General features: G+C 37.5%; 2 protein-coding genes across 5 annotated transcripts in view; one reads left to right on the top strand and one right to left on the bottom strand.

Moving 5' to 3' along the window:
• LOC137273455 (cytosolic phospholipase A2-like) overlaps nucleotides 1-2,794 on the top strand; it is a 34,998-nt gene extending 32,204 nt beyond the window's left edge. Inside the window, exon 17 of the mRNA XM_067806150.1 lies at nucleotides 419-2,794. Coding sequence (XP_067662251.1) covers nucleotides 419-747 — 329 coding nt within the window. The 3' untranslated portion in view covers nucleotides 748-2,794. The remainder of the gene's footprint in view (nucleotides 1-418) is intronic.
• A 2,935-nt stretch (nucleotides 2,795-5,729) lies between these two features.
• LOC137273472 (early estrogen-induced gene 1 protein-like) overlaps nucleotides 5,730-24,995 on the bottom strand; it is a 63,073-nt gene continuing 43,807 nt past the window's right edge. Inside the window, exons 6-9 of one of the 4 annotated variants that reach the window (XM_067806173.1) lie at nucleotides 24,000-24,062; nucleotides 20,139-20,199; nucleotides 17,940-18,057; nucleotides 5,730-17,189 (exon numbers count right to left, since the gene is read on the bottom strand). In XM_067806173.1, the coding sequence (XP_067662274.1) occupies nucleotides 17,134-17,189; nucleotides 17,940-18,057; nucleotides 20,139-20,199; nucleotides 24,000-24,062 (298 nt within the window). In that variant the 3' untranslated portion in view covers nucleotides 5,730-17,133. The remainder of the gene's footprint in view (nucleotides 17,190-17,939; nucleotides 18,058-20,138; nucleotides 20,200-23,999; nucleotides 24,063-24,995) is intronic. The other 3 variants (XM_067806174.1, XM_067806175.1, XM_067806176.1) reach the window with 3 other exon arrangements.

Below are 24,995 nucleotides of genomic sequence, written 5' to 3'. Positions count from 1 at the left end.
GCTAGATAGGCCATTAACATCACTTTCTGGACAGAGATGCTAGATAGTTCCTTAACATCACTTTCTGGACAGAGATGCTTGATAGGTCCTTAACATTACTTTCTGGACAAAAGCTAGATAGGTCATTGACATCACTTTCTGGACAGATGTAGAATTAGGTCCTTAACATCACCTTTTTGTTGTCAAGGATTTGGAGAATTTCATTTGCCAGGCTGTTTTTGCCATTACGTCTATGCACTAAACTCTCTTCCTTTTTATACTCACTCACTTACATTAGTTGATATTTCCTATGTGAATTTGATTGGGGAAATCTTAATTCAAAGTTGTCAATTTTTACTGACATTACCTGCTAACATGGGTCTGAATTTTGCTTTCAGTAATCCTTATGTTCTTCAAATCTTTTTATTTTCTCATGAAGGAATTCCTCGAGAAACAGAGGAGGAGAAGGACTTTGCTGACTTTGACCTGTTTGATGACCCTGAACGACCTTACTCGACCTTCAATTTCAAGTATACAAACAAATCCTTTGACCGTCTGACAAAGCTTACTGAGTTCAACACCCTAATGCACAAGGATCTGATCTTGGAGCACATCAAGAGCCTAATCAAAGTGAGGCGGAGACACAGCATCCGACGACCAATCAAGCTGAAGGACATCAAGAAGCTTGGTTTGAAGGACAAGAACAAGGTTGAAAAGTTAGAGGCATTTATACGATCTTTGGATCAGGATGAACCACCGATATGTTGAGGAAGATGCAGTTATAGCAGTCTTTTCTACTTCTTGGCAATAGATTTTATACAAGAATCAGATTATATTCAAACTGATAGCTGCTGACAAAGAAGTAGAAGTAATTTCATAAAGGCAATCTAAGCCTTTAATTCACACAGGTTAATCAGAGAGTCCTCCCCATTTGTTGCTTCATTTACAAGATACTAGTTGTCTCCCATCTGTCACTGCATTTAAGCATGATAGTTATGTCCTTTTTTTGACTGTTTTTATCCCTTTTGTGTCTGCATTTACACTGACAGAGTTACCTCCCTTACCTTTCTGCATTTACAAAGATGAGTTACCTCCCTTACATACTGGCGACTTGGTGTACTTTGTCATTTGGGGTGTTTCCCATGTAAAAGACATTCCTACTTATGAATGAGTGCCAGCTGACTGTACCTTACAAATGTGAATCTGTCTGCTGCCTTTCACACTGGAGCTGATTCTCACAGATTAATTTGTTGCCATACAAAATTTGTATGGATAAATGAGGTACATAGTCCACTTTGTAATTGTATTGCATGGATAAATGAGTTAATTCAATTAATTCACCATTGAAATACTGTTCACAGCACCCAACTCTTTTAGACTCATTATGAAAACATATTTCACAGATAATATAGTGTCACTGATGTTTCTCTAGGTGCTAAACGTCTCAAGAAAATAGCGGTAAAATATAAGTTTTTGTCCTTTTAAGTTTTTGCTTTTTTTGTCCTTTGATAAAATGTGCAAAAATTATCATCGTAAAGTTGGATTTTGTTTCCTTAAACTGAGCTCCCTTTGTATAATAATCATAATCATCATCCTCAAACCATGATTGCTAGCTTTGTCATGCAAGCCTCAGACAGGATTCATATTTTCCTCTCATAGCCATGGATTCAGGCATTCCAAATTACATTCTATAAAATTAAAATCTGTTATTGTGAATGAAAATGTTTTCATGGTCACAGTTCAGTGTGTATTCTATGTATTAGATGTTTCAAACTTTCTTCCTCATCAGAAGTGTTGTTCATATTGATTTTTACCAATTTTACAATTTTCTACTAGATGTTTGTATATGTGTTATTTTGACTGCTCAGGGCTTGGTTGGATGATTGGTTGTTAGGAACGTAGCAACTTTTCCCTGGAATGCATTTCAGGCATGGCTTTTCCCTGAAAAGGATGTATGTTGCAGTGAGGCATGGCTTTTCACTGAAAAGGATGCATGCTTCAGTGATGTGGGGACCAGAGTGTAACCTAAAATCCCAACAGGGGCCAAGGATATATTTTGCTGTGTGTTTGTCAGTTGCCATGAGTGCCTTAGCAGAAGTTAAGAAGTGTTTGACTAGAATTCAGCTTCTGTTCCAGCATCTAATTATGACCATATATTAGGTGATGTCACATTAAAGGATGAAGATATGGTAAACGCATGCTTACTATGAACCAATGTTTTTGTCTTAGCCATGGTCTAGTGAGTGAGTGAGTTTTACGCCACTTTTAGCAATATTACAGCGATATCATGGCGGGGGACACCAGGAAATGGGCCTCACACATTGTACCCATGTGGGGAATCAAACCCGGGTCTTTGGTCTGACGAGCGAACGCTTTGACTACTAGGCTACCCCACCATGTTCTAATTTAGTTGAAATGTGTATAATGAACCATGATTATAATGAACTTAGATTTGTTTGCCTTTTTTTGTTGGTCGTAACTGAAGTTAACTGTATGTGTATTGCAAGACCTCATCACTTGTCTCCCCTCTAGTCCAGACCTCGGCCTCCAGGTAACTGTTAGGGGTCATGCTCATGGAAGACAAGATATTGTGGATTGTCTCGGAGTAGGAAGTGATGTGATACCTTGATCCAGTCATTGAATGACATGGATATATTAGACATGTCATGTTGTTGACATAGACTGAAGACACAGTTGACGATAAGGTATGTCATGGCTTGAGTACATCATGATACATCATGAAAGGGTCACAAGTCACTGAATAGGTGTTTTAATAGACTAACGTTTTATATGGTTTATATTATTACAAATAAAATCATAAAACTAAAAAGGAGCCCCAGGCAGGTCAGAGAAAGTAATGTGGTTCAGGGACCGTGACAGACTAGGTGAGCTAGACTTGAGGGGAAATAAAGAAAGACTAAGAGAGGTAGGCTTGAGGGGAAAATAATTGTGGTTCAGGGACTGTGAGACAGACTAGAAAGGCTAGGGTTTAGAGAAAATTATATGGTTCAAGGACTATGAGACAGACCAGGAGAGCTATCCTTGAGGGAAATAATATAGTTCAGGGACTGTGAGACAGTATCTCATGGACTGTGGTAAGTACATGTCATGGATGTTCCACATGTCATGGATCACATATGTCAGGCATTGGCCACATGTCGTGGATCACATATGTCAGGCATTGGCCACATGTCGTGGATCACATATGTCAGGCATTGGCCACATGTCATGGATCACATATGTCAGGCATTGGCCATATGTCGTGGATCACATATGTCAGGCATTGGCCACATGTCGTGGATCACATATGTCAGGCATTGGCCACATGTCATGGATCACATATGTCAGGCATTGGCCATATGTCGTGGATCACATATGTCAGGCATTGGCCACATGTCATGGATCACATATGTCAGGCATTGGCCACATGTCATGGATCACATATGTCAGGCATTGGCCATATGTCGTGGATCACATATGTCAGGCATTGGCCACATGTCATGGATCACATATGTCAGGCATTGGCCACATGTCATGGATCACATATGTCAGGCATTGGCCATATGTCGTGGATCACATATGTCAGGCATTGGCCATATGTCGTGGATCACATATGTCAGGCATTGGCCACATGTCATGGATCACATATGTCAGGCATTGGCCATATGTCGTGGATCACATATGTCAGGCATTGGCCATATGTCATGGATCACATATGTCAGGCATTGGTCACATGTTGTGGATCACATATGTTAGGCATTGGCCATATGTCGTGGATCACATATGTCAGGCATTGGCCATATGTCGTGGATCACATATGTCAGGCATTGGCCATATGTCGTGGATCACATATGTCAGGCATTGGCCATATGTCGTGGATCACATATGTCAGGCATTGGCCACATGTCATGGATCACATATGTCAGGCATTGGCCACATGTCATGGATCACATATGTCAGGCATTGGCCATATGTCGTGGATCACATATGTCAGGCATTGGCCACATGTCATGGATCACATATGTCAGGCATTGGCCACATGTCGTGGATCACATATGTCAGGCATTGGCCATATGTCGTGGATCACATATGTCAGGCATTGGCCACATGTCATGGATCACATATGTCAGGCATTGGCCACATGTCATGGATCATGTATGTCAGGCATTGGCCATATGTCGTGGATCACATATGTCAGGCATTGGCCACATGTCATGGATCACATGTCAGGCATTGGCCACATGTCATGGATCACATATGTCAGGCATTGGCCATATGTCGTGGATCACATATGTCAGGCATTGGCCACATGTCATGGATCATGTATGTCAGGCATTGGCCACATGTCATGGATCACACATGTCAGGCATTGGCCACATGTCATGGATCACATATGTCAGGCATTGGCCATATGTCGTGGACCACATAGGTCAGGCATTGGCCACATGTCATGGATCATGTATGTCAGGCATTGGCCACATGTCATGGATCACATATGTCAGGCATTGGCCACATGTCGTGGATCACATATGTCATGGATTGTTGTGGATTATGAATCAGGTGCAGGTCTTGATTGGTAACATCATGAATGTTCATGTCCATTTTTGTCCACGTTATGGATTGAGTACGCTTTATAAATTTGAATTAAAGTAGTCATGTACTGCCAATGGAGGATAATTCATACTTAAATCTGTTCATACCATGTTGTTCTCCTACATGCTGGCGTCACTAGAACCATGTATGTTTTACCTGTGTGGACCAAGGTCAGTTGTGATTTTCTCCAACATTGTGATCAGTTTATTGTGCTTCAGTTATGGTTCTGTAACGTCATTACATTTCCTGTGATACAATTTGTATAGTGATACTTCTTTCGTTTGTAATTATGTATCATGTTTGTGTACATCTGTGTGACAAATGATTAAATCAAATGATTTGTTTTTTCAAAGTTTGTGCAACCTTTTATGGATCTTGATGGCGTAACTGTCTATGCTGAACATGTTGACTGCCACTTCGAGTACACTCATAGTATCAACTCTGCTTGAATTTGCTACTACGGGTTACCTCATAGCTATATCAGGTTTCACATGTTGGAAAACAGGCACAAGAAGCAACTGTCTTCTTGTAACTATTTTGCCAACATGTGAAATTTGTTTTAAAATACCACTGACAAAGCTATGAGATAACTCATGGTAGCAAAAATCAGTCAGAATTGGTATGAATATGCTCATGGTAGGCAGTCAACATGTTAATTTCTCTTATACTTATCTTTTCTCGGTACAGAGGATCCGAAATTGTTATTTCCATGATCCTCACTGTAAATAACAAAATAGTTCAGCATGTGGTAATATACAAATTTAGAGTTACTTAAATTACAAGACCTATGAATGTGTAATTCGAATTTGTATGGTACCCTGAATATCATTGTGCATCTTTTGGTCAGCATATATGTGAGCACAGGATGCACATTTTCTGTGCAGTGTAATTCCCTGTTTAATCTTCCAGCCAAATCTGTAAAATTGAAAAATCCTTCCCAGATGTCTTCAGAAACTGCACATAGAAATCCACAAAAAACACATTTTTCATGAGACATACATAAGAAATTAATACACTGCATACCTGATAATGTTAAAACAAAACTCTGCACTATTTAAAATACTGGACCACTAAAAGAAATAATGTCTTTCTGGAGCACAGTTTTGCACTTTTTCAGTTCTTTTCCTGGTGTACATAACAAATAACAAAATCGGCTATCCATACAGAAACATTTTTTTTTATTAAAATGTATGTCTTCTACAATATTGTATTTAGCATGGTTTACAGAGATATTGGCATAAAAAACATAGCAAAATATGACTTGGTTTGGATACAACTTGCACTAAATAAATAACACCAACACAACATTATACACATACTTTTTATAACAAGAGAAACTACCCCTCTATAACACTAACATTGCTCTCCCTACCTGTAACACCAGATTTGGGGAGCTCACCAACAACAGGAAATGCGTGTGTACAACACTGGGGGCATTTTGACATCTGGATTCATACTACTCAAGAATATTAAGGAACACAATATTTCGCCATGACAACTACAGTAATACGATTTGAATGTCCTTAACTTATTTTGAGCAGTATATATCCTTGAACTCTTAAGTAAAATATGGGTTAGACATATCGAAGGGTTTACGCAGAGGCTGTTAACAGAATTTCCGGATGATGTAAGCACATGATATGAAAATGACTAGGTATTTCTGAACAAGATGAATTTTCATTTCACTGTTGAACATATGGCAGAACTAGGATCGGTAATGCTGTCTATTACATAACATGTTTTATTTTTTTAAAAATATAATTTGGGTTCTTTTTGACTTATCTGTATTATTGAAAATTGAAGAAAATAATTATATACTCTGTAATGAAACACAATATTTACCCGGATATAAAATTGTTAATTACCTCAAGTGAAATAAAACCTTGTGTCAGAACTACTTTGTAAAGCTACAATTATCAGAGTAAGATGAAGAGCAGCAAATTCACAACACTGAGCAAATGACTTTGAAAAGTAAAATGTTTTTCATCTTCTGACCCATAAAGGTTAAAGTTTTCACTTTTGGCTTCATGGGAGATTAAAATAACGATTTAGCAATTCACTTGACACAGACATTATCTGGCAAGTAAAGACAGATATAGCCAAGAATGGCAGAACAAATATGTATAAATCATGACAGAGTAACGGAACTTCAAGGCCCAAGTGCACTAGGCCATGTTAACACTTCGGTGATCTTAACTCTCAAACTCTAACAGACTTTGATGGTCTGAGTGCTACGATAGCTTTGTGCAAAAGGCTGCTGCAATGTCTGAATGCTGTTTGGTCAGAAGGAAGGTTCTAGTAATGATGTTGGGAAAAATATGTAACATTGTCCATAATGAAATATAAAAATAATTTATCATCTGAACTAGGCTGTAGGGTTTTATGAATTTTTATCATATTGACTTAAAATGTCAACACATAATAAAACAGAGTAAACTGCTCAAACCTTGGAATTATTTCAGGATTACATCTGTGCAAGTTGGCACAGATAACACAGCATTCATCTAGCTTGTATATTCTGTGTATCACATTCTCTGCAGCCATTATGTCAGTAAATCCGAGCTCAAACATTACATCACACTCACAGCTGGCATGCATGAAAAAAACAAAATGCCCAAATAAGGTACAAGTTCTGAAAATGGTCATTACATGTGAAAAACAGGTTCTTCAGTAAGTTTACACTTAGTACAATTCAAGCCTGTCCATCTGTCATCACAAGATCATTTTAGGAACACTTATAGTAACTTTAGTTTTACATCACTCTTAGCAACATTCCAGCAATATCATGGCAGGGGACACCAGACTTCACACATAGCACCAATGTGGGAAATCAAACCCTGGTCTTCAGTGTGATGAATGGATGCTTTAACTACTTGGCTACCACATCACCCCTGATAACTTTCATCAATAACATGTAATTAATAGGACGCAATGAAAATGATATTGCATTTACACATTTCTCTGATGTTTGCCAATCTCAGATTTTTAGGTTTCCCTTTTTTCAGATCTTCACACACACTCTTATTCAGGAAGTTTTTTGTATTAAGATTGTGAGAAATAACAACAAAGTCTGGTAAGATGATGAGTTTACCAATCTGCAGAATACAAAACTGTTTAAGCTAAAGCTGGGTACACAGTACATGCCATATTTCTGTCAGTCCTGATGGGAATAGTTCAATATTGATGTTCTTCATGATTACAGGTTAAATGTAGCATCATAACAAACATTAATCTGTTGGTTCTGGAAACATTTTTTGATGAAATGACAGCATTTTCTGCTTCATACACAAAATGGTACCTGTTGTTTGTACTCCAATCATTAGGAGTTTCTGAGAGATGAATTGAATAAACCATCTTATTTATCAGGGGTTTAAAAAAATCCCTTCCCCGAAGCCCTGGATAAGTCAGTTTTCATTTTGGGCAGTCAAATGATGGTATATCTGGCTTGTCCATGGGCTACTTGATAATTTCCACTTACGGTTTCAAACTACAAATAAACTTAGATTTCATTTCATACCTGCACAAAATGTAGCTATTACCTTTCACAATAATAAAGTAGGGTTATCTCTCTTTGCTATTTATCACTTTTCAACATCAGATATGTTGATTTATTCTTTCATAACTTCATCATCCTATCTATGTCATAAAATCAGGGCAAGAGGGAAACTTAGGACAAGTTTCCCTGTGGCAAGTGGCTTTTAACAAAACAAATGAACCCCTGTTTAAATTACAACCTATTCATCAAGCTCAACAAACTTGGAAAACACAAAATGCTTTATGTACTAATTTTCCATTTGAGTATTTGCCTTCTTGACATTAATATTCATGTAGATGGAAAATATATGGAGAGGAAAATTGAAACAGATAAATAGATCTGGATAAAAAGTATTATACATTTAACTTTGCGACCTCAAAGATTACTTTTGTTCCTTATTGCTTTAGCCTAGGAAATTTATTTTTTTTATTTATTTGAAAAAAACCAAAAAAAAACAACAACAAAAAAACCAAACAAAAAAACCAAAAAAAACAATACAGTTTAAAAAAATAAATAGGTAAACATTCTCGTGCACTGGTATAACAGTTGTGTTCCCTACAACATCCCTGAGTCCTGTAGTCCCCAAGTCCTGGGTTGTCTATTCCGCAGCATCAATCTACAGCTGAAAGCGCTAGCAGCACTGATTTGATTAAAATAACACCTCCTATACAAATGGCAGTCTTATATTGGATCTATGGCATACAAGGGTTAAACCACAACATGACCCATCAGGATCCAGGTTAAAGTTGGTCTTTTCAGGAAGAAGGCAGTACCAGTCACTTCTACAATCTAATAAAACGTGTCTTGTCAAGGATGAAGATCCGATTTAGAATTGATCTTCAGCAACCCAAGCTTGATGTAAGAGGCAACTAGCGGGATTGGGTGGTCAGGCTCACTGACTTGTTTGACACGTCATCGTATCTCAATTGTGTAGATCAATGCTCATGCTGTTGATAAATGGATTGTCTGGTCCAGATTCGGTTTTTTACCTTCATCAAGCAGGAATATTGCTGACTGATACAATAAACAACAAATAAAATACTTGGTAGAGGTACACTCACAAGTACATGCCTTGTCAGAAAATAGCTAAGGAAATGGAGAGGGTGCTGTGAAATGTTTTTAGCTAAAATATTTGTTTTGACCCAGACATAAAAATTGATAATTACAGGATGTTGTCAACTTACAGATAATTTAGTGCCACTTCTAACTTCAACTACATGAAATAAAATGAAAAAGGACATAAGGGATTCTTTTAATTTCAAATGAAGTTGTTTGTTTTGAGAATTATACAATTTCAAAGACTACTGTATACTTTCAGTATACCACATAGCCTGCCAACAAACTGCCATATTTATTGTTTTGTTTGGATGCAAGGCAGAAGAGTATATATTTACTTCCAAGGGGTTGTTTATTTGAAACCCCTGTATTACATACACAAGTACAAAGTATAAGTTGTTGACAAAGATATCACATATATCATCCAATGAACACAAGAAAATGAGCAATTCATCCTGTAGACAGAGTGAGAGAACAAATGTAAGAAATATGGCTGACTTGATATTCATATTGATATTGATACTGAACAGAGTCAAGGGACATGTGCAACAGCACTCTGGGGATTGTGTTCTTTGTGTGTGCAATTAATATTGAGTACAATGCACGGCAAAAAACCTGAAGGACTGGTTATTTATAACAGAGGCAGGTGGTCTGAGAACTAGCAGAATTTCCTGACACATCCCCACTCTCCTCCCAATGTAACACATTCAAAGCTCCCTGTATGAGGCTCAGTTGGGTAAAATGCACCATAATATTCACTGTACCAATTACTTGACAAGAAACATAAAATGTTCTGAAATTAAAATCCCTAAATCACACAGTATAGTAGGCAATGCAGTTTTTATAACTTTGCAGAACCCCTGAACATATGTTCATCAGGGAACATTAGTGTGTAGAACTTGCTTTCGTAGGCCTTGCGTGAGAGGATACAGCTTTTTGAGAGATGGATCCATCCGTCTTGCCGCTTCCATTAGTTGTGACACATTTTGGCAATCAACTTACTTTTCCTGTGTTATTAATTTCCACAACCCCATTCCAACTACCCCTGTTCAGACTGTCCACCCTAATTTACACTTATTTTCACTGTTTATCCCATCCATTCCCATGCTAGCTACCCCTAGTCTGACTGTTCATCCCATCCCAGCTACCCCTAGTCTGACTGTTCACCCCATCACAGCCACCCCTATTCTGACTGCCCCCTTCTGCCCCTGTAATAAATATCCAAACCCTAATCAGATGTTTGGGAGTTTCACATCACAGGCCTGCAGCACACCATGCATGGACAAGATGCGGCAAACACAATGTGAGAAGGATTCTAATGTCAGGAATGTTATTACAGTCACAGCTTCACCATTTACACATGGACAAACTGTGGTGGTTTTCAAACAAAAAAGGGACAAATCTTAGCAAAAACATTCATGGATGGTAATTTTCCGCTAATCTGCTGAAATCCGCAGATTTAAATGCATATCAATCAATCCTGGACCCACGTTAGGGGCTGCAGCCCACAGACGCCCAGCTCAGTTTTAGCTAAAGTCACTTTAACCTGTTGCCATCCCTGAGCATTAAATCCTATCTTCATAACAACTTATTGGGATGGACCAAGAAGTCATCAGCTGACATTATCTCAACTAGTCCTCAGTACTCATAGTTGCCATGACCCTCATTAGCATTACTAGTCATGGTAAAAGCAGAACTAGTTATTACTATCATTATTCATCATGAAAGCATTCTTAAGGGACAATTACTTCTAATTCTGTGATTTACAAAAAAATACTTGAAAAAGACGGAAAATTGTCCTGGGGAAAAATATATATCGTCCGTTAGTTGTTCAGAAACTAATATGTTCAGAAACTAAAAATTAACCCTGCTACGTAGAGCACCGACAAAAGACTTAGTCTGTCTGAACAAACTAACCCTGTAATATGAAACAGAGTGCCTCTAACTAAATGTTAGTGTTACTAGTCATCAAGAAAACAGTATAGTTACTAGTCAGGAAACCAGTTTGTAAGCCTTGGAGGTGGAAGCAGCACTAACCACAAGACGTTGAGCATAAAATGAGACAAAACCTTCTCATGTAGTTCTCATGAGCACCAAAATACCTATAAATGGATATGTCATAAAATAATGAATTCAAACAACATAAAAAAGTCTTTTTTCCACTACAGGTGGACATGAATATTTAAGGCTGGAAGGACATGAAAGAAATATAAGGGTGGGGAGCATGCAAATCCCAAATGAAAACTGTGTGCAATAGGTACAATCATGCATGTGCGACCACATCGCTGCCAAGTTGAACAGCAGTTTTGAAAGGCCACGTAAGCATGAAATATTTTGAGGGCGATATTACCCTTACCATTAACAATAAGCTAGAATTTCAAGCAAAATCCGAATTCACAAACTGTGACAAGATAAAACTAGAGATAGATAGTGGACAAAACTCCCAGTACTTTTCACAAAATGTAGCTGTCATTTAAACTTTCCCTTAACAAAGGTATCCAACACTCTAGGTGATCTTTTGAGCAAATGAGTTTGTTTTTATGCCGCTTTTAGCAATATTCCAGCAATATCACGGTTGGGGGACACCAGATATGGGATTCACACATCGTACCTATGTGCAATGAATCTGGTTCCTTGCCGTGAAGTATGAAAGCTTTAACCATTAGGCCACCCCACTACTCCGAAGATCATCTTTTGCACATTTTACGGGCCATCATTCCCCAACCCACATCATACAATCTGTAAATAATCTTTATAAACATCTAGAATTAAGATGAAAGTCCAAAGTTTATTTAACAAAAAAGAATAGTGTAGAAAGAGAATATGAACATTTTTGTTTCATCAGTGTTTGAAATTGGCTTTAAAAATATGCATAACTTGTCTGTATTATTCTACTAAGCACCCCCTTGTTATTTTTGTAATCATCTACAGTGCTAATCAAAGGAAAAATGATAATAAATGGACTATCCTGGAACCCATTGCCCTGTTGGACACTATGGCCATGTTGTATATGAACACAACATTGTTACACTGATCTGGTTGTATCTGAATACAACACTGTTACACACTGTGAAAGATCCAGGCATTACTCTACAATACATCACACAGTAAAAGCACTATAAGAAGTATTATGCACTGACCCTCCATATTGTCCCAAAGCTTCCACTACTAATGTGGTATTTTGTGAACTTTCTAAATGACACTAGGTAAAACAAAACTTGGTGACCTAAAAAATCTATTTTTTGTTAAAGCTGAAGAATAATTCTGAACACTTTTGTCTGAAAACTTTCTTTATCATTAGTGGGCCATAATTAAACAGGTCACATGGTACAAGGTTTATTTTCTCTCTCATACAAATCTTGGCCCCAATTTCTCGAAATAAACTTAAGTATAAGTTTTGACTTAAGTCTGAGTTTTTACTCAAATTTTAGAAAACGCATTTCACAGAATGAATTGAACTCGACACAAAAATCAAACTATAGGGGACAATTTGAATTCGGTGGATAGATTACTTGAGTTGTTTCAGCTTTTATGTTTAAAAAATGCGGTTGAGTTAAAACATTCAGCTGTTTCAAACTGTGAAACTCAATCTGAGATTTGAGTAAAAACTTAAGTTTGTTTCAAGAAATCTAAGCTTGATCTTCCAATTCTCCAAATTTTAGCACACTAGCTAAATACCAGAATTCAGACTAAAAGCAACCTTGGCTCAGTATTATTTGTCACACTGCTTATACTGAGCCTAACAAACCCTAGTAGAAGGTTACGTCGGCTAACCTTTTCAACTGACAAATCAGAACACAAGTTATTAAATCATGAAAGCTGACATTCACACATTACCTTTTGAACTTTTATCTTGAAAATGTTTGAACCTATAGGATTCTGTATGCAATTTCCGTTGGGGCTGCACATGGAGCACGCAAAAACAGCAAGTAAACAGTCACTGAAAATAGTGTTTTCATCAATATTCAAGGATACCACTTGTGGAAATATTAGCTAATGGTAACCATGTCATCAGAAAGCCTAGGCATATGTACTGCAGGTCAAATATGTTTTTTATATACTTTTATGCAGGTTTTCATTTGTTGAGAGAGATCACTGTCAATAACCATGAAATTCCTGCAAAACCTAAACAGTAGCTGTCGTCTGATTGGTCAAATCTGTTCGGCTGTCTCACATTTAATTGGACGGTAATAGGTTGCTCATAGGTTAGCTGATGTGACCATCTACTAGCTTTTGTTAAGATTCATTATATTGAATAATACTAAGCCTAAGTTAGCTTAGACTGACCAGAATATTTCTGACCATTTTTGTCTGAAAGCTTTCATATCATGGTCAGTGTTTGAAAATAAAAAGGGAGCAGCATGGCACTTAAGGTTAATTTTCATATCACATAGAAATCTTAATCTTCCAAATCACCAAATTTTAGAATGACATGAACCATGACACTAATACCTAATTCCGAACACGATCTTCTTACTGAGCAAACCAATGGGACAAAAGTCAGGAGTATATACAATGACTAGGTTGATATGAGTATGATCAACGCGGCAAGTGTTTGTCTGCACCAATGAATTCATTCAGGCGATGAACGATACCAACATAACCAAAGAGATGACCATCAAAAAGTAATGATCAGTAAAGACAAGGAGGGTAATATAGCCAGCAAACACTTCAAGAGAGTAAGAATGAAGGGGGGAGGTAACACCTGAGAATAATGGGAGTTACCTCTTGTGAACACAACCTATTTTCTACAAATGAACTAAATATTTAATCAGACATCGTTTGTTTCACGTTCGTCTAAGTCATCCTTCATCTTGATAATCGTTAAGTTAAACTGTATCGAAGTTCAAGATCTACAACCATTAAAAATAAACTTACCGAAGTATGAGCTAGGGTTGAACATGAATTTGTAACTGAACTGGATTTTACACCAAACTTATACAAGGTATCATTTATTTTCTATAAAATAATTTACACAAATTCAGTTTAAACGGATTTGTCTTTGAACTTTTGTCTGTGGAAAAAGGGAAGATTCAAAGAAAGCAAACTCTGGTAGTTTTCCATAATACTATATTAACAACATATCTGTTATTTTTCATTCCACAATATTAGTGGTAGTTTTCTGCAATACAATATTAATAATAATTATCTTTGGTAGTTTTTAACACCAAAAGTGAATAAATATTTCATCAAAATGTTCTATAGGATATAGTTGAAATTACTCCATGTAATGGACCATGTAAGTATAGACAGCCTAGGAATGGAACTTCAGCAAATGAAATGGCAGCAGCAAGGTCAAGGTAAACAGCAAGGTCAAGGTAAACAGTAAGGTCAAGGTAAGCAGCACAAAGGTCAGAGGATATATACAAAATGGAGCTATCACACAATATCACAAAACATAAGAAACAGACTGAAGGATTCAATGAAAGAAATGGCAGCAAGTGTATGGACACTTCATACTATGAATGAAAGGGTTGTCAAATACATTTAGAAAACATGCAACAAAGTGTAGTTATTGCTTTTAAGCTGAATTAACAGAACTTGCACACTCATAAAATAACATCGCTATTGCTTCGAAGCAGGTTAGCAGGTGACTATATGGATATAGATCCTTCCTGGACAGTATATAGTTCACCGTAACTATGGTTATTAGAGGGCAGGGCTGTGTGTGGTACTGTCAAACAATGTCACAACACAATAGTGGTATTAAAGATGGTGGCTGGTGCGTAGTGGTTAACATTAAATTGAGAGTTATTGTAAAATATCTTGAACGACTAATTTCTGGGTAGCTTCGAACCTTTTTGATTCAAGTTACTAATAAACCACCTGAGTGGTTGACGAATTTGTAATTTGGAGATTTTGAAGTATTATCATTAGCAGATGGTTAATTTGAAACAAAGCACAACCATACACAAGAGTGAGTGAGTTAAGCTTTACACCTCTTTTAGCAATACTCCAACAACATGACTGCAGGGGACACCAGAAATCGGGACAACACATTGTACCCATGTGGGGAACTGAACCCACATCTTCAGCGTGATGAGTGAACACTTTAACCACTGGGCAAACTTCTCCATACAGGTGTGGGGAGGATGCAAAAACACACCAGCACACATCTTTAATAAAACTTGTAAAAGCAGAATGCTGTTTTACATAGCCGATACAGAGATCACTACCATCACAATGCTATGTGAAACCAATGCACCATCTAAAGCTATTGTGATAATGCCATTTCTTACCAGTTAGCAGTCTCAGGCACTTCAGGAAATATAGTGTAAACACCTGGGTTGGTTACCATGGAAACTGATAATAATCATTAGTGTAATGTTAACGGTTGTTATGGTGATTGCTGTATCGGAAACTGTGGATGTCACAGATATCACAGTCATCATTCTTTGGTGCTATATCTCGACAGCAGTAAAAAACTCTAGCATTTTAAAGTAAATGACAAGAAAAAAAAAGCTTTCGTAAAAATCAAATTGCAGCGAATGATTCACAGAGAGCGACATATTGGTGAGAAACAACACAATGACAGCTACACAAACAAGCTGAGTGACGCATATACAATGGCATTTAACCTGAAACTGTCTGCCACATTTGTTGGACTTATGGATACTCAACATGGCCTGTTTATTCCTGTGCTTCATTCTTTCCAATCTCTGTCCCAATGTGGCAGAAATCTGAACTCATCTTACAATTTTACCCTTTAAATTCACTGCATTAAACATGTTTCAGTTACAAACATAGAATGGGATTGGGTACTCACATTCTCTACAATAATTAGGGTGCATTATTTTATGATGATCTATATCAAAATTCCTCCAGCGCCAAATTGCACAAAAGTGATCATAGTGCTAGGGCCATTGTAAGTGAGTATGGTTTCCAGAAATATCACGACGGGGGACACCACAAATGGGATTCACACAGTGTACCCATGTAGGGAATGGAACCCAGGTCTTCACCGTGACACAAGGTTATAATTATAACATCAAAAGATTACCATGGACACCTGCACAATATTTTTGCTGGGTTATTTTCCAAACATTTACAGGTATTCTTACAATTTTCTGAGGACTCTTTGTCTACCCTCTAAGACCACCAGCATGTTGAACACCTTGCAATTAGACAAGAGAGCACAGTTAAATACTCTCATGTTTATATTAGGGCCCCAAAAGCATATGTCCACAAAAGGTCACTGGCTCGTACATATGCAGCAGACAGCAACAGATATATTCCATAGTCTGTATGTATAGTCTCCTTCATCTGTAAATACATAAGGCCGCTTACAGTGCAGCTGCTATTTTAAACCAACAATCACCACATGGCTTGGTCGAAGTGAGAGAGAAACAAGCACTAGCTCTGACCAATCAGTGATCAGAAAGACTTGTGCTCTGAACAATCAGTGATCAGACAGACCAGTGCTCTGACCAAACAGTGACAAGACAGACCAGTGACCTGACAAATCAGTCATCAGATAGATCAGTGCACTGACCAATCAGTGATCAAATACCAACAGCAAAATTTCTCCTGCGACAGGCAGCCTCAATATTGGCTGTAGGAGTGTTCTCATTAAACAAACACAGAGAATAGGGCTTGTTTGACTTCATGAGTTCTAATCAGCTGTGTCTTTACTTGCTTGACACACATCATTTCTCCACTGCATTCCGCTGTACATCTGAATGGGTATTGAAGTATCTACGACGACTGAACATAAGTTGACAGGAAAACATCACAGGACATCCTCCTACAGAGATGGATTTCAGTTATAAAATTAGACAGCTGTAAAAAATATCCACATTGTAAAATGCTATCTTCCAAGCTTGTTCCCATATATACAAAGTCTGAAGTGTTTAAAAGCCCTCTAGGATGGACGAGGTCGACACAATGGCAGCCGTATCATTGCTTTCAGGTCAATGCATGAAGTTTTCTATGTGGCGAAAGGGAGACAATTCACATGAAGAAGAGTTTCGTCACCAGAGAGCAGTGGTTCCATCTTTGCCAACAATCAGCTGAAGACCTTGAGAAGCTAAAAGGGGAGAAACAAAGAGGCTGAAAGTGGGTTATCTGCCCCTGAGCAGTATTTCGTTTACTTTAAGGCTTGTTTTTATTGGATGCTGCTAAATGCCACACTCAGCAATATTCCAGCTATATGATGGCAGTCAGTAAATAATTAATCTATACCTGGCAATCCGGCAATCAAAAACATGAGCATCGATCTATGCCATTAAAATATGATGACCACAGGGACAATCCAATGCTCTTAGTCACCTCCATCGACTAGCATGAGTTACTGAAGATCAGATCTTCACACGTCATAATGCTTGGAAGGAAAACCCGAGGTGATGCAGCTCCAAAACATTTACCCCTTCCATGATCCTCAAATGTGTGCGTGACTTGGGTACGATCATGATCGGAGCTAAGTAATCAACCAATAATTGATTTTAATCATTAACTCCACCATAAACATGTGGGCAATAACAGGACTGGGGTCCGACCTGGGTCTTCGGCATGATGAGTGAACATACCAACACAAGACCATCCTACTGCTGTTTGTGACTGATTGAATTCAGCTTTATGCTACTTTCAGCAATATTCCAGCTATATCACGGCGGGGAACACCAGAAATGGGCTTCATACATTGTACCTATGAGAGGAATCAAACTCGGATTTTCAGTGTGACAAGCAAACGCCTCACCCGTTAGGCTATCCCTCCACTCCCACTCATGTTGATGTGAAGTCATTAACACAACAAAAACGCCTTGATTTGGTAACTTACATTCCTCATCCTTTTCCACCGGTCCGAGGTCTGTTCCCTGCAGAAGTTCATCCACCAATGCCTCGGCATTCACCCTTGTCTGGTCCACCCGCAATTCCTTCCCAGACTCCTCCATTTTCTGTACGGACCAATCAAGGGTGAGAGTTAAATACTGTTTAAGGTCAACTAGATATATAAAAACATTCTGATGTGACATTTATAGTTAATACCTATGATAAAGATTAATAGCATAGTGCTTGATCAAGAAGGTATGACCATTGATTTGTCAATCATTAATAGTTTATTACATTCTTTCTTATTCTTCACGGAATCATAATCTATACACCCCTTTAACATTTGAAAATATATTTGTATAAAAAAGTCCTCATCAATTTGCAAATCAGCATTGACTGATTAGGCATTGCTTATTATTTAAAATAATTATTTTTGTTCAGTTTAACCTAAATTTGTAAATACAGACATCACCTAAAGATTAATAACCATAACGGCTGCTTGAAAATTTAATTCACAAGAATTAAACAAATTAAAAAGTGTGCTTAAACTAAAAAAAAGAGAGAAAAACTTTTTTGAAACAAAAATGTGTAAAAGAATGTAATCATAGCAGAGCGTTTCAATAACTCAATAACATGTTCTACAAAGCAGAAACAGTGCAAAAATGTTTACGTCTCTTTACACTAATTGCTGACATAAACATGATCACATAAAATACAAGCGCTATAAAATAAATCATGTCAATATAAGTCCTCATTTATTTTTAGCTAGAGCTGAGGAATGAGCACTATCAAAACCTTGAAGCAATTAGCATTAAGTATTAAAAAAAAAAACATGTAAATTTTATTCCTCATTTTGAGCTAAAGTTAAGGAATGAGCAATATCAAAATTTGGAAGCAATTAGCATGTCTTCAGTATCAGAGAGTGGTTGATAGCGTGAGCACACTCACTGAAGACAGTCAGTCATGATGTTATAGAGGCTATATACAGTTAAATATCATGGAGTATTTTGGTTACAACATGGGAAGATTATAGGTTTGATATGTGGTGTTAATATAGCAGACTACAAAACGCTGCAGTGTGATCACTTATATAGGTACATGAGTACATCCAGCTGCCTGAACATGTCACACTGTAACCATGTTACAGGTGTATGTATAGTCATTCAGCCGGACAGTTGATAAGGTCACAGGTACACAATAATGGTCAAATGTTAAAAACAAACCATCATTGTGTACCTGTGACCTGATCCACTGTCTGACTGAATGGCACTGGTCACATGGTCACAGTGTGTACATGTGACCTGATCAGCTGTCTGACTGAATGACTACACACAATGGTCACATGGTCACAGTGTAACATGTTCAAGTTAACGGAATAACCTTTACTACTGATATATGAGCCAGTTACCATGGTTACATAGACAAAAGGGTGCAATACATATGTATAGACAGAGTGTCACATCAGATTAAGCAATACAATAACCACAGGTGCCCATCACCGACTTTTAGAAGCAAGGCATTATACCTCCATGGTGGGTAACATCAGTACCTTATCCTTGGTGACCCCTCCATCCCTGGTGACTGACAGTACCATGACTTCAAATATCACAGCCCCTACTCCAAACATGTCCCTTCTCCATGACCTCAAACCTACATCTTGGTACCCTCCAGCGTAATGTCCCCGGTAATCCCAACATAATGCCCCCAGGTACCCTCAACATAATGCCCAATATAGTGCCTCTGGGTACCTCTAAAATAATTCCCCAACCTCCAATATAATGCCCCACCACCACCAATTTAGTGCCCCCTGGTACCCTCCAGCATACTGCTCCCTCACACCTCCAGCATAATGCCCCCAGGCACCCCCAACATAATGCCCTTCCCATCCCCAATATAATGCCCCCAGGTAACCCACAACGTAATGCCCCCGGTACCCTAAGCATAATGCCCTTACCATTTCCTACATAATGGCCCAAGGCACCCCCAACATAATGCCCTTCCCACCTCCAATATAATACCCCATGGTACCCCTAACATAATGCAGTAACCTACAACATAATGCCCCACCAACAACAACTTAATGCCCCCACCTCCAACATACTGCTCCCTCACACCTCCAACATAATGGCTCCTAGTACCCCCAACATAATGCCCCCACCCCAATGACCGGAGTAAGTAGTGCAGAGAGAGAAGAAAATGGTATTACATGCTGACTCACTCTCCGCCGCTCCCCCTTCCACTCTAGCGATGACCCCGTGCTAGGAGTTCTGAAACAGACAAACAACATGTTATAGTCGATCATCACCATGTTTTACTCATGAACGAAAAAAAAGCTTACTGTATGCAGACGAGGTAATTCTGTAAAGGGTTTTCCCTTGAACTGCCTAATACATGATAGAATGTGTCTTGAGTTATTCAACTGTAATTTTCTTTGGACACTTTCATTACCAAAATAATCATCATTGCAAGTACCATTCTTCACTCTTTATTTCATAGCCCATGTTAAAAGAACATGTTAAATGTACGACGAAATTTATTCAACTTTCATCAATAAACACTCATCTCCCGAAATATGTTATCAAAATATCTTGCAATACTTTGAAACTATAATCCAGTGATTTACATAATTCATTATGTGAAACACAGGCTTTGTCAAACATAAGGCTACACCTCAAGTTATCACTACATCAATAAACATTTATTGCCTAAAAATGTTATTAAAATCTCTTGGAATACTTTGAAACTATAATCCAGTGTTTTACATAATTCATTATGTGAAACACAGGCTTTGTCAAACATAAGGCTACACCTCAAGTTATCACTACATCAATAAACATTTATTGTCTAAAAATGTTATTAAAATCTCCTGCAATACTTTGACACTATAATCCAGTGATTTACATAATTCATTATGTGAAACACAGGCTTTGTCAAACATAAGGCTACACCTCAAGTTATCACTACATCAATAAACATTTATTGTCTAAAAATGTTATTAAAATCTCCTGCAATACTTTGACACTATAATCCAGTATTCTGACACAGAGTTTGTCACATATGAGACCACCCCCCAAGGTATCTCTTCATCAATGACCACAGCCTGTAAATACTAGGTTCTGGACCAGACAATCCAGTGATTGATACTATGAGCAATGATTCATATCATCCAGGTATACTGACATGCAGTCCCCCATGGCACTGAACCTGATCACCCAATCATTTGGGCACCTGGCCACCATTTTTCAAAGGGGCTATTGATCTGAATATTGAAAATATTGTGATGACTCTTCACCAATAAAAAAACCTCATGCCATAACATGGTGACATATTTAGATGCCAGTTTCTTTACCACTTCACTTACTTTAATGCATGTTAAGCAAACCGTCTCGAAATGGTTGTCAGGCTCCAACTTTGCCCGGTGTTCTTTCACTAATGTTATTCATGATGGCACTCCATATTTAATGAGAAGCCAGGCTAAATGGTTGCCATGGAAACTGAGCATGCATCAAAATCTCCCATACTGCACGTAAGAGAATTGCTGTATCCCCTTTCTTATAGTGTGAGTATAGAAGACAGTGTGCGGTGACCCACCAACGGTATCAGTTCCAGGCTAGCATATCCCGAAACCTGCGAACTTCTTGAGCCGATTCATAACACAATGGCTGCGATCAAGGTTAAGAATCCATAGGGCTACAAATGTTTCGAGAATAAGGGCTCTGGCCTACATAAACACCATGCCATGCCTGTCATGATGAGTGAGTGAGTGGGTGAGATGGGACAATCAACGCTTAGAACAATATTTCAGTTATATCATGGTGTGTAGGCTTCTCATAGGTAGAAATCCTGAAGTGATGCACTTCTTACATGTTTATCACATTGGTTGTGAAACAAACGAGCATGAGTATGGTGCACACAGAAATTTTCGTATTACAAATTGACATTTACACCTTCGGAAAATGTACCCTATTTAATGCCATCAGTATATTACATCAGGAAATTTCTGACAATACAGTGATTGAGATATACAGCAATATTTCAGCAATATCACAGCAGGGGGTAACACAAATGATGAATGAAAATAAACAATGTTTTCTACACCTAAAGTGTCATCTTACGACTGTTACCATGTCAACATTTTCAGTGTTACCATGGTTACTATGAGGTTAATAACTCCAAAACACTCCAGCTATTTGATCACTTCTACTGCTACATATACTACTCTTTGCTATGATGAAAAAACCAACATTATTCAGGAAAGGAAAATCAAAAGTCTACCTGTGATTGTGATGTAAGCATTCAATGAAACACAATGCATTATTTAACATTCTGACATAATCATTGTCTGCATTTTTCCTTCAACAAGATTTAAGGCTATCCATTTATTACAGCAAAAAGACCTTTCGCAAGGTTACATTATGCAAATACATCAATTCATATCGCCTGTTCAGATGGAATGAGTGAGTTTGATTTCATGCTGCTTTCAACAATATTCCAGTAATATCACAGCGGGGGACACCAGAAATGACATGACAAGCACATTAACAACTAGGCTGCCTCCACTGTCCCACCAACTGTGCAATGACGTAGGTAACAACTAACAGGTAATGTAAGACTATGTAAACTCAATGCAATTGAAAATGGGTCATTTTTTGATAGGCTGTCAGAATAGTTTGTCACTTTGTCATTCAAATGCCCCATTACACTGAATCAGCTACATCTGTGTAAAAGAAAGAATAACTCTCTGGATTTGAGTAATACTTTGAAGAAGCAAGGCAAGAAAAACACTGTTAGTATAAATGATTGTGTCAGTTGAGACATATCTCTGTGTCTACATTTCTATGCACAAAGCTCAATGACCTTAATGCTGAACCAACTTCTATCTATCTAGTCTGTTCTACAGGTAAGTGAACTGACAATAATCAGACTGAATAAATGGTTTACGACTTAAAGGGATGACAGGAAGGGTAAAACAGCTCCTGCTGTTGGTTTAGAGGGTTTGGGGAGTTCATGGTCTACAATGAGAATATGTATTCATTGAATGTCACAAAACTAATGCAAAGAAAAAATAGTTTGTTTGCTCTATTAGACTGCATAAAAAAAATTTAAATGTTTCTCAGGCGCATATTTTCAAAAATGACGAGGGCAGTATAAGTGTTTTTTTTAAATTGTTGATAGAAAAAAATGTGATGAGTGAGGAACAGTTTCATTTTTTCTCTCTCAGAAATATGGCTTGTCGAGTTTAGCACATGTTAATGAGATTCTGTCACACTCGTTCTTAAAGACACTAATTCTTATAGTGGACAAATGGATGATTGGGACGTGGCAAAGTCAAAATTATTTGTTTAAAATGAAAAAAAAATATATAAATAAAATTGATATGTGCACATGAGCATCAATCTAGGGATATGATGACATGTCAACCAAGTCAGCAAGCCTGACTGCCAATACTGTCAGCTGCCTCTTACGACAACCTTGAGTTACTGAAGATCAATTCTAACCTAATTCTTCATGGGTGAGAACATATCTTTGTCAGGCTGCAGAAAAAAAACACTTTTTCTTAAAACAAAAGCACCCAAATTTAGGGTTATAAACTTATCTCAGTATATTATACCCTCGGGCCCTACCTCTACACCCTCGTCCCTCTTTCATGTTATAAAATAATCTCATCACAATTATTGTTATTATCGATGATTATCTACTATATTCATATAGTGCACATATCCATGCAACTAGTACATGCCATGTACATCTCAACGGCACATTGTAGTATCAATCTTAACTCCCTCACGGCCTTCTTTTCAGTCATTATCCTTTCCAATCACAATTATCCAATGGGGTCCAATCTCTACACCCTGGTCCTTCTTTAATCCAAATCCCAGCAAAATATGACAAGTGAAAATGAAAATTTAGTATTGTAAAGCATATGATTTTGGTGGAATTATTCTGATGATTGAGATGCATGATGTCACAGCATACAAGAAACTGACAAGCAGAATAAAACCATCACCAGTGCAGGAGAGACCAAGACACAGGAAGAGTTTGCCCAAAAAACTAAATATAAAATTACAGGAAGTTACAACGCTGAAATTTCGGAGTAGACGCTGTGTCTGGAAGTTGCATTGTTGGAAGGCTGAAGAGGAACATAGTACATTTGATGTAACTGTTACCATGGTTACTAACTAAACAATATAACATAATGAAACAAACAGAGTTACATTAAATATATAGAGAAATATAACAAACATAAACAACTTAATGTTTAACATTAATACACAAAACACTTGTCACGAAACAAAAAGTCTGTCTGATATATTGAAATGGTTGATAGATACACAGATCTAAGACGAGCCATATAACAATTTATTTCATATGGTCCCATCTTGAAACAGAGTTTCATATTAAAAATTTCCAACTTCAAAACAGTCAGACAAATAAACAAATGCCTCAAGTGTACTGTGATGAGCTACAGGCATCTACTTGCAGTTACTATAGCAACCAGGCTGACAAATTATCTACCAGAGGTCACAATCCATTCTATTCACAAAAATAACACTGAAGATAGTACTTAACTAATAACTTTTCATAGATCTGTATTACATATTGTATGTATATCAAAGGGTAAATATAATCATATTGATAGTAAGAGCACGATCTTGCAGTTACTTTAGTTTTCTTGTCTTATGAAAATGGTTGATGGACTGAAGAACCCCAAAACACTGCCTAATATGTCTGTATAAGATGTTCCATGTTTTATATTTCTGGGGACAGTAAGTATACACAACCAACTTTTGATTGGGGTATTTTAAACTCAAGAAATACTGTTAACGTGAAGCATCATTTTATAACACTCAACTTTTCAGAAGGGTATTTTTATCCAAGATATACGGAAAGTGAAACATCTTATACAACCCATTTAGTTTCAAATGGGAATAATTTTTTATCTTTTGATGAATCACAAAATCGATTCTCATATGTCAAGTTTTATACTGAATCTCACATAATGCACAAATGGTGCCTTGTAGTCATGTTTTCAAACTCAGAACCTTAAATAGAATCTCCAGCA

The sequence above is a fragment of the Haliotis asinina genome, chromosome 2 (assembly GCF_037392515.1).
Source record: "Haliotis asinina isolate JCU_RB_2024 chromosome 2, JCU_Hal_asi_v2, whole genome shotgun sequence".
NCBI classification, from domain to species: Eukaryota; Metazoa; Mollusca; class Gastropoda; order Lepetellida; family Haliotidae; genus Haliotis; species Haliotis asinina.
This window is presented reverse-complemented; position numbering and strand designations above follow the sequence as displayed.